This window comes from Phyllostomus hastatus, unplaced genomic scaffold (assembly GCF_019186645.2).
Source record: "Phyllostomus hastatus isolate PE091 unplaced genomic scaffold, TTU_PhHast_1.1 phas_scaffold_760, whole genome shotgun sequence".
Classification (NCBI taxonomy): Eukaryota; Metazoa; Chordata; class Mammalia; order Chiroptera; family Phyllostomidae; genus Phyllostomus; species Phyllostomus hastatus.
In genome coordinates, this window is record NW_025334040.1 from 3,470,262 (window position 1) to 3,487,580 (window position 17,319).

Genomic DNA, 17,319 nt, shown 5'->3' on the forward strand with positions numbered 1-17,319 from the left:
TCAAGAAAAGAATTAGAGTTTTTGTAGAAATGGCAAATGTACAAAAGAAAAGGAGGAGACATCACCAAAATATTACAAAAGGTAGAGATTGGTAGCAAATTCACTGAAGAAACATTCACTTTCCCATTTATAAAAATTATGTATATGTTATATATATGTGCTCTATATACAGAGCAATATATATATGCTCTCTGTAGTTCAGTAAGCTCAAAGTAGAAATTAACATGCTTAAGCTCCACAAAGAGGGGTAAGCTCTTCAAAGGATTTTCACCTTTTAATTCCAGCATCATCATGTAGCAGCCCCACAAGATCATGAAACCACTAATTCTTTTTCTCCAATCAGATGTGAGAGGTTTCACTCCTCTGCATTACTCAAGAAGCAAAACCAAACCTCAGATCTGGTGGGCGACTGCTCAGGCACGTGGGGCCCTGGAGGGGTGCACAGACACCACCACGCGTAGGACCCCAGCTCCTGGGACAGGGAGCAGTGCCATCTGCCTCAGTTCCACTCTCTGCTGGCCCAAAAGGCAGCTCCAGCTAAGAAAGTCCCAGGTGGCCTCCGGGCCCCACTACCTTCCCCAATCCAAGTCCTCCTCTTCCTTCCCCTTTCCCACCCCAGACGAGGCCACCTCTTTTCCTATAAGGAGCCTAGGCTTTGCTTGCTCTTTTCTTCAATTTCAGAAAGGCTCCCAACTCTCTCACCAACCTGTAATCCCAACATCCCATCCAGCTCTGCAAGGGGGCACATGAGACTCCTGTGCCATCAAGTGCGTTCCTACATGTGCCCGCTCTGTGCACATCCATGCACTTTGCTGAAAGGTATGTCTGCGAGGTTTCACAGCCTCGCTCAGCAAAGGCAAGGCTTTCCTCCTGGCAGGCAAGGGTCAGAGGCTGGGCTCCCAGGAGCCGCTTATTGTGTGGCCGCCTGGGGCAGGCAGAGGCAGCGCTGGGAGGGGAAAGGTTCCCTTTGAAGCACATGGTGCTAAGAGCTTCCCAGTGACCATGGAAACAGGCGCAGTGGGTTCCCAGCCTGAGAACCAGGGAGAGCAGCAGTGATTCAAACACAAAACACACACAGGGTCTGAAAACCGGAGACAGGAGGGGCTGGGGTGAGGGGCAGGCAGTCCAGGCTGGCAGGAACTGAGCGGCTCCCTGGTAGGAAAATCCGGCCAATGAAGCTGAGCAGGTTCACGGGGTTTCCTTTTCATTCCCGAGGCTTTCTTCTAGCTCCCGTCATTGCCCCTCGGGTCCTATTCAGCACCTCATCAGATCAGTAGAGCCAGGCCTTTGGCTGGCCTGCTGTCGGCAGGGCCTGGAACCAGGCGGGAGGTGATCAAAGGAGCCGCCAGTGCAGCCGCCACCCTCCTCCCTCCCTCCTCCCCGCCTGCCTGCTCACCCGCCTCGGATGAGGCCCTGCCAAGGTGATCCAGTGGAAGCCACTGGGGGAGGGCAAGGAAGAGAGGCAGCTTTTATGTCTGCCTTTCTGTTAGAAGAGACACAAAGCACAGCTTGAACGGAGACATGCCACGAGAAGGTCAGAACTCCCTCCTTCTGGGATGTCTCTGTTCCCAAACCAGGCAACGGAGAAGCCACCTAGTCTAGCCTGCTTGGGGTATATGTGGATGCCCAGATCCTAAGTCCCAAAGACTAATGCCCCTGTGACATGCTGCTTCCAGGTCCTCTTTCACAGCTGCCCACCTCTCAACCCTCACTAAAAAAAGTAATCTGAGATCTTGTGCCCCATTTCTTCAGGCTCCAATTTAAAGAGAAGAAAGCTATCTGGAATTTTTTCAGCAAGGAAGAGGAAGCAATGTGATTAGCGTCTGTTCAGGAGGAAAGATTTTCCACTTACTGATGAGTATCTATTCTCTCAGTCGGACTGAATCGAAGTCCAACAGTGTCCTGCCAGGCACAGGGCCAGGACCGGTGAGAGAAGTGAGCCCACTTCTGGGCCGGGCCGTGCTGCCACCAGGGAGCAGGGCAGGCTTCGACCTTGACCAGCGTCTCTTGAAGAAGGCAGTGTTTGGACAGGCCTGTAATTCGAGAAGCCCATTAGGTGCGTTCTCCCTTTCTTACCTTTGTTGGGCTGCCAAAATATTTACTTGACTTCTTAACTCTAAATCTCTGAAACACACCTGCATTGCCTAAAACAGGCAATTTTCTTATTTTCTTGTATTCAGAGAAGAGAGCCCAACCTCAGCAAAGATGACAATAGCACAGAGGGATAAAGAGGGTAGGGCCTGGTAAGAGATGCAGTTTTATGAAATATAACCACTTCTTAAGAGATGGGTGTATACTGCATTTGTCTCTTTTTTTGGTGGGGGGTGGGGGCGAGTTGGTTTGCAAGGCAGTGTGGACAGTTGAAAGTAATTCTACAAGTAATCCTTTTGCAAAACAAGACATTCTATCTTGACCTTTAGGGAAGAGTCCATTTCTATGCCAAGTAAAAATTCTGTGTGGCAGCCAACTGCATTTATTTATTTAACACAATCATGACATAAAAGCTATTGCACTGTAATACCAGCAGACAGAGTAAAGACTATATAATGGGAAAAATGGGGTGCTTAAGCAACAGACGGTATTTACAGGGTTTTAGATGAATTTCAAACAATATAAATGGCCACAAACAACTGCATTTCCCCCTCTTTCTCAGTGCTTCAGGCATCGTGAAAAATAACTTGGGAAAACAGTCTAAGGTCTAGCAAGTAGGAAGCCACTGCACAACCATTTCCCATTGCCACGTGCGCCTCTCAGGCCCCATGTCTGCCAGGAGCTTTCTGAAGCACGCACTTGCCAAGGCGGAGTGGCCCAGAGTCAGACCTTCCAGACAGGCTGTGGTTTGTGGGTAGAACTCAACAGAAGGTCCCTGTACTGCCTGTTGGTGCTCTTCTTAGTACAGCATACTGGTCAATGACCTTCATTCCCAGAGACACCTAGACCCCCTTCTGAGAACAAAGGTCTGGTCATCAGTTAAGGGAATTATTTTCAGTTGGGTGCTCAACAGCAAACCTTTGAAAGAAAAACTATTTTGGAAACATTTTCCAGATCTTGAATATACTAAAATGGAATCTTTGAGCTGTTATCTTTTCAAAGGCACTAAAAAACCCTGCAGGGGTAGAAGCCTTACTGACAGCTGTCTCTCGCCTACACCCTTTCTGCAGCATTTCAAAAATGGCACCTCTCTTACCTGTATTTTGATCGGCTGTCTCGTCTTCCCTACTGAGACCTGACGGAATATAAGAAATCGGGTCCCTAAGGCTGGTCAGCAGGAGCATCCACATTCATGGGTACTTGCTGGGGTTCTAGGAAGTCCTTCCAGAACCATCACTAGCTAAAAAAAGGAGGAGGATGGGGTAGTAGCTCTGCTGTTTTTCCATATTTTTAACTTAGGCATTCAGCTACTGAGCTGAAACTGAAGAGTTAGGACCACTGGCATGTATTGTGATCTACCATTCTCCTAGCATAAGATATGTGGAGAGTGTTGTGGCTCAGATGTCTCAGGTGCAATCAGGGACCTGGGGAAGGCAGATCAGGGGCTGGGACCAGCAATTAAGGGAGACCAATGCTTCCTGGCCCTCAGTTAATTTAAAGTCAACTTTCAGCTTCTGGAGGGAAAGAGAATAAATCCTTTACTATAAATCCTAGAAAGGCCTTAAACATATGACCATGTAAAATACCATAAGAAGGACAACTAGCAGGTCTCAGTGAAAGAATGAGTCTTCCAATGGTTTCTTAGATATGACACCAACAGCACAAGTAACCGAAGAAAAAATAGATCAACTGGAGTTCGTCAAATTGCAAACTTTTGTGCTGAAAAGAACACCATCAAGAAAGTGAAATGAAAACCCACAGACTGAGAGAAATTATTTGTAAATCATATACCTGATAAGAGATATGTATCTAGGATATATAAAGAATTCAGCCCTGGCTGGCGTAGCTCAGTGGATTGAGCGCGGGCTGCGAACCAAAGTGTCATAGGTTCGATTCCCAGTCAGGGTACATGCCTGGGTTGCAGGTCATGACCCCCAGCAACCGCACATTGATGTTTCTCTCTCTCTCTCCCCCTCCCTTCCCTCTCTAAAAATAAATAAAATCTTAAAAAAAAAAAAGAATTCATATAACTCAATGACAAAAAGATAAATTAACCATTAAAAGATGAGCAAAGGATCTGCAAAGGCATTTCTCCAAAGAAGATAAACAAAGTTTTGATAAACATATAAAAAGATGCCCAACATCATTGGCCACCACAGAAATGAAAATCAAAACCACGAGACACCACTTCATACACACGACTAGCATGGATGTAATAAAAAAGATGGATGATGACCAGTGCCAGAGAGATGCGGAGAAATCACACCCTGCTGGTGTCAATGTAGAATGCATGGTCACTTTGGAAAACAGCTTAACCTCCTGCAAAAGGTTATACATAGAATTACTGTATGACCCAGAAAACCTACACAAAAATCTTATATGCAAATGTTCACAGGGTCATTATTCTTAAAAATGAAAAGTGGAAACAATCTAAGTGTCCATCAACTGATAAAATAAACAAGTAAATTGTAAATAACTTACAATGGAATACTTGGCAATAAAAAAATAACAGTGACACATGCTTTTGTGACACAAGGAACACGGATGAACCTTGACAACACTATGCTAAGCAAAAGAAACCAGACACAAAGGACCACACATTGTGTTATTCCTTCATATGATGTGTCCGAAATGGAGTGAGGATGACTGCTCACAGGTAAGGGGTTTCTTTTGGTGGTGATGAAACTGTCCACGTATCTGATAAGGGACTTGTATCTATAATATATAAGGAATGTGAAAATGTTATAAAATTGAGAAAGGGTTGCACAATTCTATGGATATATTAAACACTGTATACTTTTTGTGTTAGAAAAAATATGTTAATGCTATAAAATTTGAGTATTACCTTTAAAGTTAGGTGTATAAAAATTTAAGACTATAATTTGAAACTTTAAGTAAAAGGAAAAAACATTTAAAAGGGACAGGAAAATTTGTGTTAGTTCAAAAAATAAGTTAATGCCATAAGTTTTGGGTATACTTTTAAAATTAGGGCTATAAAAAGTTAAGATTCTATCAATTGAAACTTAAAAAAAAACATTTAAAAATCTACTGTTTACAAATGAACAAGAAAGCTTTTGAAGCTAAACACTTTAAAATTCTGTTTCTAAAAGTCAAGCCAAGGAAACAAAAGTTCCTTGCATATTCTGCATTCTTTTCTCTGAGGTTCATTTAAGAGTTGATACTCCTGTGAAAATCTCTCAGCAACACATTAATGTGTAATGGTGAAGACCAAGTGCCTTTGCACATCCCAAAATATGCCCACATTCTTAAGGCTGACTGGAACTTTATTTTATCCCGCAGTGCTTAGAACAATTAGAATGTGTTGAAATGCTCTTAGTATTTTTATAACTAGCAAAAAATGATGCAGAATTTAAAGTATTTCAGTATCCCAAAGGAACTGTTTACACTGCCTCAAACCTAAAACAGAGCACAAAAAGCATTAGTCAGAACACAGAGCCCAATGTTTGATTTGGAAAACAAGATCACCAAAGCAGAAGTCTACCTTTTATCAAATAAAATATGAGGCTTTTTGGAAAGAAAACAGACACAAAAGACAGAAGAAGGATAAGAAATTGCATTTGTCTGCAGTCTGAGATGGTCTCGTAACCAAGGAGGGCAGACAGGATCTTGCCAACATCCCCCTCCCTCCTACTTCTGTGCCCAGAGGGAATTTCTGCCCAGGCTGGGGGTGTGCCACTCTCAGACACAAGTGTGACTCAGGTCTTCGAAAATGTGCTATGATCAAACCCTGTGTGCAGGTTTTCCAGGGGCCTGGTATATTGTAAACCAATAAATTACACACAGTCACTGCCAAGACAGCCCCCCAAATCTTAAGTGCCCATGGACATGGCCAGAAACACACTTGAGTGACAGACCATTCATTTGGATTAATTCATGCACATGGCCAGGTGTGTGCAAGGCCCCTCTATCTGAGAGAAGATGGGACTTTGGGGCTTGTGTCCAGGTCTGAGATTCAGTTCACCCAACTCTGGACTGGTACTATACATATTACGATGACTTAACGTGTTAGCTTCTAACTTCTTTCATATTTCAAGATGGCCTCTCAAAGGTACACAAAGCCATTAGCTAATTCTGATAGGCTTTCCCACTGGCCTGTCACACCATTTCTAGTTTCCTAGGACAGCTTCATGTGTGGCCCTTGCTCTGATGAGTCTCCAGTTCAATCAGCAGGGACAACGGCCAGAAGGAATACTGTGTGGGCCAGGCTTCCCCCAGTCTGGGGAGGTGGCCGGTAGCCTGTCCTCCTTGGGCTAGCAGATGGATTATTTGTTCTATTCACTTACTCTATCTCATAAACTCACTTAAGCCTCTCAGTGGATTTCAAATAATGGTTTTGGTTAGCCTTTTATAGCTGAGAATGTCTCAGATCTAGTGGGAAAAAAAAGCAGCAGCTTAATATAGCCTTTGAAACAAACGGTTCTTGGAAGGTTTAGGTATAGAAGAAAGGCATCAAATAAAAAGTTTGTGACTTTCATATCAGACGCATGACCTCAGAAGAGAAGTGGTTTTCCCTAAGTTTTCTTTTTTCCATTTATATCAAGTCAACTTTCTTCCTGATCTGATTTCTTCTAAGTTCCTTTCTTGCTTTCCTTTTTAACCAAACATGGGAAGTATTTACCCAAGTGTTCCTTAAAATAAATCTGAAGAGCCTTCCAAACTTCCCCTCTAACAAGAAACCCAACTCAACTCACCTTAGGAAAAGGGTTTCCATCCGCTTAGTAGGAGCATATTTACAGAGTGGAGGAATTGCTACTTGTTGAGTACTTACACATTCTAAGAACTAGACAAGCATTATATATTTTTTTAACTATCACAATTATCTTTATAGAGGAGGAGAGAAATGGAAGCAACGAGGGATTAACTGGCTCAGAGTTACCCAGCTAATCTCAAAGCAGAGTGTTATCATTTGTATCTAGGCCACAAGGCTCTGAGATCTGGGCTCTTTGTACTACTCCTCATGTGGAAACATGAACGTGCTCTAACACTGATTGTGCACTTCAATAGAACATACCACAGAGGCTGCCATGAACCTGTCATCACACTGGAGGGCAGTGGGGCAGAGAAGGGAATGAAGGAGGAAAGAAGTGTAATTGAAGGTCTTCTTAGGGAGGTAAGACTTATATGCCAGGGTAAGACAGGATTTCTCAACTGCAACACTATTGACATTTGGGGCCAGATAACTCTATTGTGAGGGGCTGTCCTGTGCTGAGCAGCATCCCTGGCCTCTGCCCACTAGATGCCAGCAGCAGCCCCACCCCCTCCTAGGTATTTTTGTCTGAAGACCAAAAATGTCTCTAGGCATTGGCAAATGTCCCCTGGGTTTGGGAGGGAAGGACAGTGAGTGGGACAGATGATGGGGAGCAAAACGTCCCCAGGTGAGAATCACTGGGATTAGAGGACTTGGATCACGGGACTGGTGGAGGTTTGACACAGCTACGTGTCTCAAACATAGGGTGCTCCCAGGGATCCCACAGCAATGAGCTGCAGTCACAGTGCCCTGTGCTCGGGTATGAGGCAAACACCAACCCACTTCCCTGATGGGAGGAGGCCAATGCCCATGATGTAGGCAGCGGCCTCTGAGACCCTGCTACAGTTGCTGCCTTCTCCCCTTTCCCACAGCAAGTCAGAGTCTGGGGTTTCAGTCCCACCATCCCTCTTGAGACGAGAATCTCATACCCAGGAGTGTTAAGCTGGGCTCAGCATAAGGACCAGGACACTCCAGTATCACAGGAAATGAACACCTGTGACCAAATACTCAAGTGAAAATGGCATGCTAAAGGAAAAGCTCCTCTCTGACTCCATAGCTACGTGGCTCGTAACTCAGCAGCTTTACCCAAGTCCCCATGAGATCCTGCCTCAAGTAAGAGCCATCCAATCAGCCCTGTTCGAGAAGACCAAGGCTGAAGGTTATATAGTAAGGCGAGCATCGAAGGAACCAAGGCATTTCTCACCTAAGTTCTTCAAATTCATTGTTTGGTTATTTGTTATTAAATGAGAAAAACAGCAACCCATTGGCTTTATTCAAATTACTAATACTTCAGAACCAACAATCTTTTGGCTCCAATGCTGCAGAACAGAATAATTTCATGACAACACGTTCACCTTTATTTCCTGTATTGTCCCCTGGTTTCTGCCCATTTCCACTAACTTCATAACGAGGTTTCTCGCTCTGCCAAGCTCTATGAGATGATCTTAGAGCAGGGACAGAATGCTGGCTTGGAGCACTCAAATCTCTGGTCGACTTTCACATCCTCGCCGTTCAAGAACCCCAAAGCACTTCTGCTTCTGTGGACTATATCTATTGATATTTTTCATATTAGGAGTTGAAACTGAAAAGTCTTTAACACACAGAATATGTAAGCACACATTCCGTTAGTTGTTAGAGAAATGAAGTCACCACACAAAATGAGGCCTCTGGAAAAGTCCACTGCACGCTTGTTAGAGAATGACGGGGACGAAGGCACGTGCCATTTCAGCCCTATGGCAACGGCTCCAACCTGGTTGGCCTCCCAGGAAGGGTCCTGAGGCTCCCTGAGGGTTCCCTCACCACACTTTGGGATCACTGTGCCACATTAACACTTACACCCTGATTTTACTCATCATTATGGAGTGACAGTCCCCTTTCTGGATTATTCCTGAGTCCTTTGCTGCCTTTAAACACCAACGATTGCTTATCACTGTATTTCATCTCAGTTTCTGGTTAACATTTGGTGAAGAGACTCAAACATCTTTGGATTGCAGTTAGTGTCAGTTTCTTGTTTTCTACTGTCATGAAAAGAAAATACAAATAAAATTCTGTTTTTCCTTTACTCAAATTCTCTATTTTGGCCATTTTTCTTTGAAAGATAAGTAAGGAATTTTCCTGGTCATAGTTGGAGGTGCAAAGGGAGATGTGGCCTCTGTCCTCGCTGCAACTGTAACACATCTTATGGGACAAAGAGTTTGCTTTCCACCAGGCCTCCGCAGAACCAGTCATCATTCATGATGAGACTATACTCCATTGCTACTAACAAAATGCTTACTTAAAAAAAAAATATCCACTAGTACCCTGACTGGTGTGGCTGACTTGACTGGGCATTATCCCACAGAGCGAAAAGTCACCAGTTCGATTTCCGGTCAGGGCACAGGCCTGGGCTGCGCGTTTGGTCCCTGGATGGAGTGTATACGAGAGGCAACTGATCAACGTTTCCTTCTTGTATTGATGTTTCCCTCCCTCTTTCTCCCTCTGTCCCCCTCTCTCTAAAAATAAATATATAAAATAATTTAAAAAACCCCACTAGCCATCAAACTCCATATACTTATTGTAAAATGATTTCTTTTTCGTTATTGTGGTAAAATACACATGATATTTATCACCCTAACCATTTTAACAGTAGCATTTAGTACATTCATATCTGTGCGATCATCACCACCATCCAATTCCAGAACTTCATCTTCCTCACCTGAAACTCGACATCCATCACACACTAACTCCCCCACTCCTCTGTGCCCCACACAAGGCCCTGGCGACCATCTTTCTATTTCCTGTCTCTGTGGATTTGACTCCAGTCCTAGCACTCTGAGCACTGGAAGAAGCTGAAGGGTAATAAGGCAGGGAGGGAGAAAGGAAGAGAGGATGGTCAGTAAGAGTTGCTACTTTATTTGATGCTTTCGGTTGTGCCTGAAACCACAGCCAGCACTCCACACACGAGGTCCTTTAGGTGCTGTTCCCACCTAAAGAGGCAGAAACATGCAGGAGTGAAGGGGCTGCTCCCAGTCACACAGCTTAAAGGGCTAGAGCTGAGGTTTTAACTCAGGTGAGTTTGATGTCTAAACCCAAGTGTTAACCTTACATTACATGTTCTCTCTCCTCACTACCACCCTGAAAAAATAAAATTCCTTTGACTCTGTTTTCTGTCCTCCAGTCCTTTTGGTTACCAGAGTCTTGACCCATTCTTTGTGAAGTCACCGAGACACTCTGATGGCTGGGTGTGGGCTGCTGAAGTGAAAGTGAACATAAGGGTCCAGTTCTCCGCCAGCCTCTCACCCCTGGGTTTCCTGCTGCTCATCCGAAGAGCCAGGACTACAGACCAGCTCTTCTGCCTATACATTTCACCTTTGCCTAAATGTGAGAACAGAAAAAGGGCAGATGAGGAGACTGGGGCAACTGAAGGCAAACTCCAGGTGCCCTTGGCAATATCATTGACCTGGGCCTCACCAAAGCATTTAGAAGAACTGACGGGTCCATTCAGTTCCTGGGAACATCCAGCAGCAAAAAGAAATATCCCCCTCTCCAACTAGCCTAGCTGCTACTGCCAAATGAACATTTCCAAAACCGGAGGGACCCTATGGCACCTGTCCCTTTGTTAGAAACCTTCAGTAGCTCCCAGCTACCTAAGGGATAAAGACCAGACTCTTTAATCTGAAAGGCTCTTCTTTTCCCAGCAACTTTCAAAGTCCTTTGAAGAACATCTTGCTCCCTTTCTCTCCGCCCTGTTCCTGGAGATGATTCCCACGTCTCACAGAAGCACCTCTCTGTAAACCCTGTCTGGGCCCTGCAGCCAGGTGGACTCACTTCTCCTCTCACAACAGTGAGCGTCTGGGCCAGGGACTGACCCTCAGCTCAGGGCAAGAGGCTCTGACTCTTAACAGCATTCACGAACCACGAGTCCCTTGCGACACAGACCTCTCTGAACGACTTGGGATAAACTGAGGACATCATCCACTGGCTTGGCGACTAGGGAGGACTGCTCAGGAGACGGTAGCTCAGCACTGACCACCCAGCGTTTTCGTGGAGAGCACGTCTTCCCCATACTCCCTCACATGGCTGGAAGCATCGTTCCAGTGGGCTCCCAGCCTCGGACCACAGCTGACCAGACTAAAGATGGGCAACTGATGGGCCAACCAGTCCCTTTTCTGGAATCCTTGAGACTTGAAATCAAGAGTGCCAGGCCCAAGGATAATGGGGAACTGTGTCTCCCACCACGTAGGTGGAGGGGTGGGGGGAATAAGGCAGATGCACAGAGGAAAAGACTTGGGGAGGAGCCACTGGCATTGAGCCCTGGAGTCAGGTGTTCTAGAAGAACAGCAGTACCGCATCATGGGATCCCTGATGCAGCCCCAGACCCTCAGAGCAATGTAGCTCGAGTTGGATTTCTGTGAACAGTCCTATCCAAGCCAGTGACTACTGAAAAGCATTCGATTTTATCTGGAAAAACTGATGAAGACAGAAGGAGGCAAGGGGAAGAGACTAACACCAATGAGGCAATTGAACGGTCTTCATCTCAGATCTCAACTTAGCTACTCGGGAGCCATTCAATCCTAAGTTACGTAGAGAATGTCTCTGGGACTCAATTTTCATATCACAAAATCGGAATCTGGACCCAATCTTAGAGCTAGTCTGACAATGAAAGAAGACACTGCATATATCACGCTTAGCACATACAAGCAGCCAACCCACGATGGCCACTTTTACACTCTCACCGGGCCTGACCCTGAGCCAGCTGTGTTAAGTGCTCCACCAACACCTTGCAGAGCCTCACCATGACAAAAGCAGCATAAGCCCCAATGAGAAGAACAAGGCCCAAGAGCTGAAGTGACCTTTTGAAGGTCATTTCACCAAAGCTGGATCTCTGTGAATTAAAATGCCCCGCCTTTTTGTCTTTTCATTAACTTCCTCACCATCTTCTAAGTACTGGAAAGAGTCACCTGTCTTTCAAGGTCCTCCCTAGGATTCCACTCCAATGTGTGTGTAAAGGTGTGTGTTGGGGACGAGGCGGATGGTAATCTGCCTCGATACGAAATCTGGGCCAGGTGGGTTTTGTTAAAAATTCCAGCACATCTTATGTGTTCCCTGCCACGACTCTCCCTGAGGTTGACAGGTCACAGATGTAGGCTCCTGCACTTTGGGGACAGTTTAAGACCCTTACTTTCAATTGGCAAGCTGCTCAGAAACATCAATTTCATTCTGTTTTAATTTCCTAGGACTTAAACTGTCACAGGTAACGAAGTCTGTCTTTCGTTACTGCAGTTCAAATCTCCCCAAACTAGAATATCAAGGGAAGGTTTTAAATATGATACAGAAGCTCAAAATATTAAAAGAATAAGTCGCCCCGAACAGCCTCTTCACATTCAGTGAAACCGAGGACCCACAAAGCTAAGATCTGCCCCGCCTGTGGGGGACTCACCCTCGTCACAACTCTTTCTCCCGAGCTGATCCTACTGCCTGTCTGTTCCACCTCTTACAGAATCAAAACGATTATGAGGAGGGGATCATAAATCACTTTTCTCTCCTGAGTTTACAGTGTTCCTTTCGGAGGAGTTCAAAAGCAGTCAGTAATAAACCAAGGCGATGAGTTTATGTCTTTTGCTTTTAACATGAAACTTTATTTGAACTCCTGGAGAGGCATTTACATTTTTTTAAATTTAGGACATTCCTCTCTTATTCCACCTTTTCGCCCCATGGCATTTTCTGTGGGTGGGTGGGTGGGTGATGGCGGGGGGGGGGGGGGGGGGGAGGGTTGTGTGTCTGTCCCTCCCCTATTCCCCCATAGGCTTTTCCGAATGCCTGAAAGACAAAGTCCTCTCTTCTACGGTTTTTAACAAGTCCGAACATCCATACAGAGAAGTCCCTGCCCCCGCCCTCAACACTGACTTGGCTGCTTCTCCCTTTTGCTTCTCTCTCTACTGCCCACCTCCTTGCCATAGCCACAAAGAACAAAACCATGCTATCCGCACAGGATCAGTCTGCCACGAAGACCGCTTTGCTTTCCTTTCCTTTGCCCTAGCAGTCTTTTTCCACCGCCCTTGGGGGCTCAAAAAGGAAGAAAACACAGTTAGCAAAGTTAATACAATTGAAGCTAAGAACAACTACACTTTAAGAAGATGAAAGAAAAAAAGCGGGGGGAGATGTCTGACTTTTGCACCTCTTGTACCAACCCAACTTTTAAACAAACACAAAACTGTCTCGCCCAAGCATTTTTGCTAGTGATTTTCCTCAGGTGTTAAGCCAAATTTCAGTACCTAACCACAGATCAACACTGCCTGGCCACCACAGAACCTTTCTAAATAGAAACACGGTGTGTGGCGGGGGGAGGCTGTTGCTTGTAAGCAACTCACAAGCAACACACTGAGCTTCTGGGCCCCTGTATGCAATAAATATTTAGTGAATGAATAAACCAAAGAAGTACTTAATGATTCAATATATACCTGGATTTTTATTCCTCCTGGCTTTATAGGCCAGCAGGTCAAACCATAGGAAACTTTCCAAGTAAAACCACTACAGGGTTGTTCTGGGTAAAGGAGGAAACAATGGGAGAAGAACAGTATCCCTGGGGACCCCGTTCCAAACTGTGTGTGGACACAGCAGATGCAAAGGTGAGGTCCCACCGAACTGGGCAAAGCAAATTAAAACAAGCTGCTAAGCCCTGCATAGCAGCAGCTTAAGTAAAGGAGAAAATATATTAGGAGCATACTACCTACCAAGGAAAGCATGTTCCTACAGGGTTTGGATGTAGCTGGTATTTCTCCTAGGAAAACACTCAAATATTCTCAAGGGGGTCACTGACCTTGTAGCATCATTAAGCAGTTCTGATCAACTATTTAAATGACAACCCATTGGCCTGGGCCACCTGAAACACCTTGACTCGACTTTGTGAACTGTAAACCAAACAGGTAATAACTCCTGTGTTTGTTATTTCCTATGAAGGGGCAAAAGAATTGATAAGTGTTATGAAGCTACTCAGAAGACAAGTGGAAGGCAAAAAAAAATCACAGATTAGACCCATGAGGGCCTCCTGGGCCAGAAGTCTTTCAGGAGACACTGGCTGGGCTATCTCCAAGGTTAGGAAAGGCTCTCTCCCAAGTAGCCTAAATCAAAACCACCTCTTCTCTTGCCTGGATCTCCCAAGAAATCCTCAAGAGTTCAGGAACCCAGACCGTATTTCTGTGTACCATGGGGAGACAGCTGTCTCCCCATGGTACACAGAACAGCAATTTCTGAGAATATAAAAAACATTCAGACAAAAACACTATCCTTAGAAGATACCACCCTTCCTCCAATCAAAATTCTATTAACTTTCTCCAGACCTTTCCCTTTCACAAAGTGATCCAGTTTAAAACAGGTTGTTACCTGTCATTTCGAGATCACTGATAAACGGTTTTCCAAAATAAATTTAGTTCTATCTTACACTGAAGTCAGAGGTGATACGGATATTCTTGGCTAAAAAAAAGTTTTGAGTACTTCTCAATGAGATGACAACAGCCAATGGTAGCAGGCATGTTTTGTGAGCTTATTCGGTGCTAGATGCTTGCCTCTCATCTCACCTCCTAACCATCCTATGAGGTAAGTTCTAATACAGGAGCATAATTGCTGTCTGCTGTTCTGAAACCAAAAAAGCTCTAAGACTGAAAAGTTTTTCCATAGCTTACTTGGCAGCAAAACTTAATAGACCTGAACTCATTTTGGAGGCAAAGCTGTCCTGAACACGAAGCTATTTATGTTTTAGTTAACCCACTAATGTGACTATCCCTCAAGTTTGCTATCCAAACACGAATGTGTTTGATTACCAAGTACTGACCCAGATCTACTAGGAGCTACTTATAAAATATGTACACTTAATACCTTTCTAAACCCTCCAAGTCTCAGAATTCAGAAACATTTGGCCCTAAGGGTATAAGATGAAATACTGTGAATCTATTACAAACCCATTTCACAGATAAGAAACTGAGAGTCCTTGAGGGGAAGTACCTTGCTTAAGGCCACAAAGTGGTCAAGAGGCGGAGGTTGGCAGTCTCCATCAGAGTCTAAGCTGGTGGTACCATGGTGGGCTGTTATAAGACATGTCTTAGTGCTCAACCCACTTGGTGTCACAGGAAAGAACACTGTGCCAGCAAGGATATTCTCTGTAACCAACTATTTGAGGAGCTGAGCAAATGGGAGGGTAGAAAACAACAATCAGAACTGGAGAGATTCCAAAGGCCTAGTACTTACCTTGCCCAGGACAGTGAGGCATGGTTTTGGGTCCAATTCTGGCTGTTCCAGCTTCACCACTCCTACCCAGCCATACTCATACAAGTCCTCTTCGTCATTGTTATTACACAGGCCCAGTGGGTGCATCTAGGAGACAAGAGGACAACAAAACTTCAATTTGCTGGCTGCAGATATGATTGACTCACACTGTGCATTTCTCAGACTCGACAGTCAAAAGTAACCTCTAAGCTTAAAATTATATGGTGGGTCGGGGGTGCGTTTTCCAACCCATCGAGAATCCTATCTGAGCACAGTGCACTGAGCACTGGGGAAAAAGTGATAGAGCCACAATAAATATATCTTATGAATGCTTTCTCACTGCTTTGTAAACAGTGGTCACCCAAGGTGGACACCACCCTGAAGGATGTAGGGAGAAAAAGCATAGCACCCACTGTGCAAATGCCAATCTAATCTGTTTGCCGTGTAATTCCATAACATTAAGTAGCAGTTCCAGATGAGACTAGCTAGGTTAGTATCCAAGACTATTTGGATTCTAGACCTTAACAACACGTCCACTTCGGCTTATGCAAGAGGACCTGAAAACACATTCCAGAATTTATAAAGAGGCCACCAGAAATATGACAGAATCACCAGTATAATTAACAGGCTGTTTAAAGGCTATCCCTGGTTACTGGGAAACAGATTAAATTCTTTGAGGCTTTTTCAGAATTTGCAAAGCACAAAAGTCAAAGATAGGTAGAGGAGCATCGTCAAATTTTGCTAGTGAAAGTGCAGCCCATGGAAACCTGCAAACCGAGTAATCCTAAGGTCTGTTCTGATACAACTGAGTGTACCAGGCCCTAGACTCCCTAATAACAAACTGAGAAGATGAGATCCTCATGGATAAACACAATTCATCAAGGTGTTAGTGACCTCCTAACTGGGGGAAATTTGTCTTTAGAGTCATGGTATTTTACAGACACATCCTAATCCCCAGAACCAGTGACTATGTTACCTTACATGGCACAAGAAACTACAGATGTGTTAAGTTTGAGGTGGGGAGGGTCTCCTGGATTAAGCAGGTGGGTCCAATATAGTCATAAGTGTCCTTATAAGGGAAAAAGGGAATCAGGGAAACAGCAAGGAGATGGAGCAACGGGTTTTGAAGATGAAAGAGGGAGCCATGAGCAGAGGAATATAGGTAGTAGGTCTCCAGAGGCTGAAAAAGACAGGAAATGGATTCTCCCTAGAGCCATCAGAGGAACGGTGCCATGCCAACCCATTTTTGACTTCTGACTTCCAGAATAGCAAAATCAGAGAAAAAAGATTGTGTTGTTTTAAGCCACTAAGTTGTAGTAATTTGTTATAGCAGCAAATAGGAAACTAACGCACCCTCCTTAACCCCCACACATTTTACAGGAAGTTCAGGATAAGTAGTTTTTCCAGCAAGGGGCTGCACCCAGAAGTAACCTGGGTCTTGGATTCACAGTATGGTGTCCTCTCGCTTTAGCTGCTTAACTTTATCGTCCCTTCTTCCAGGAGCTGGTCATCTGATGGGGAGAAAAGTCTAAGTAATAAATACTTTAAAAGTTGCCCACCAGCTCTAAATCCTGCGGCATTAGAGTGCCACATGAGTTTTATGCAGGAAGCAGGGGTTGCTAGAATGTTTGGGAAGGCTTTGTGCAACTGCTCAAGCTTGAGCTGAGCTTCAAACGAAGAGTCAGACTGGTTTGGTAAGGGAAAAAATGAGAGATGGCAGGCAGTGATTCCAAGCCTGGGGAGGAGAAGGTAAGGTCTTGAGGGGGAAAGGGAATGAGACCGGCCTGATCAGTATGAAGGAACACAATCTATACCAAAAAGGAAAGAAATGGGCTAGACAACTAAATAGGAATTTGGACACTAAGACAATAGCACAGATTCTTCAGAAGAAGAATGGCATGTTGAAATCAGTTTATTTTAGGCAGAGGGGTGGCACACCTTCCAGCAGTACTGGGCCTGGACTTGAGAGGCATCGCTGGGTGAAGGAGTAAAGGGAGCAACCTGGAGAAGAGAGATCCTGGGCAATTCAGTGGAACTACAAGGAGGCTGCACAAGCCCGTGAGGCAGATGAGCACAGGGTACTGCAAGGAGCATCCATCAGCGGTCTTTAGGGGAGATGAGGGATAACTACCCGCTAAGAATTTCAACGAGACAGAGGGCGCTGGGACATCCAATTTCTACATGAGTCCTCAAGAGTGTGCCCGACAGACTGATGAGGG

General features: G+C 44.9%; 1 protein-coding gene across 1 annotated transcript in view; it reads right to left on the reverse strand.

The window, feature by feature from the left end:
- The window catches only part of ZNRF3 (zinc and ring finger 3), a 139,790-nt gene that overhangs the window by 42,614 nt on the left and 79,857 nt on the right, over window positions 1–17,319 (reverse strand). The window contains exon 2 of the mRNA XM_045826817.1: window positions 15,083–15,208. Coding sequence (XP_045682773.1) covers window positions 15,083–15,208 — 126 coding nt within the window. The remainder of the gene's footprint in view (window positions 1–15,082; window positions 15,209–17,319) is intronic.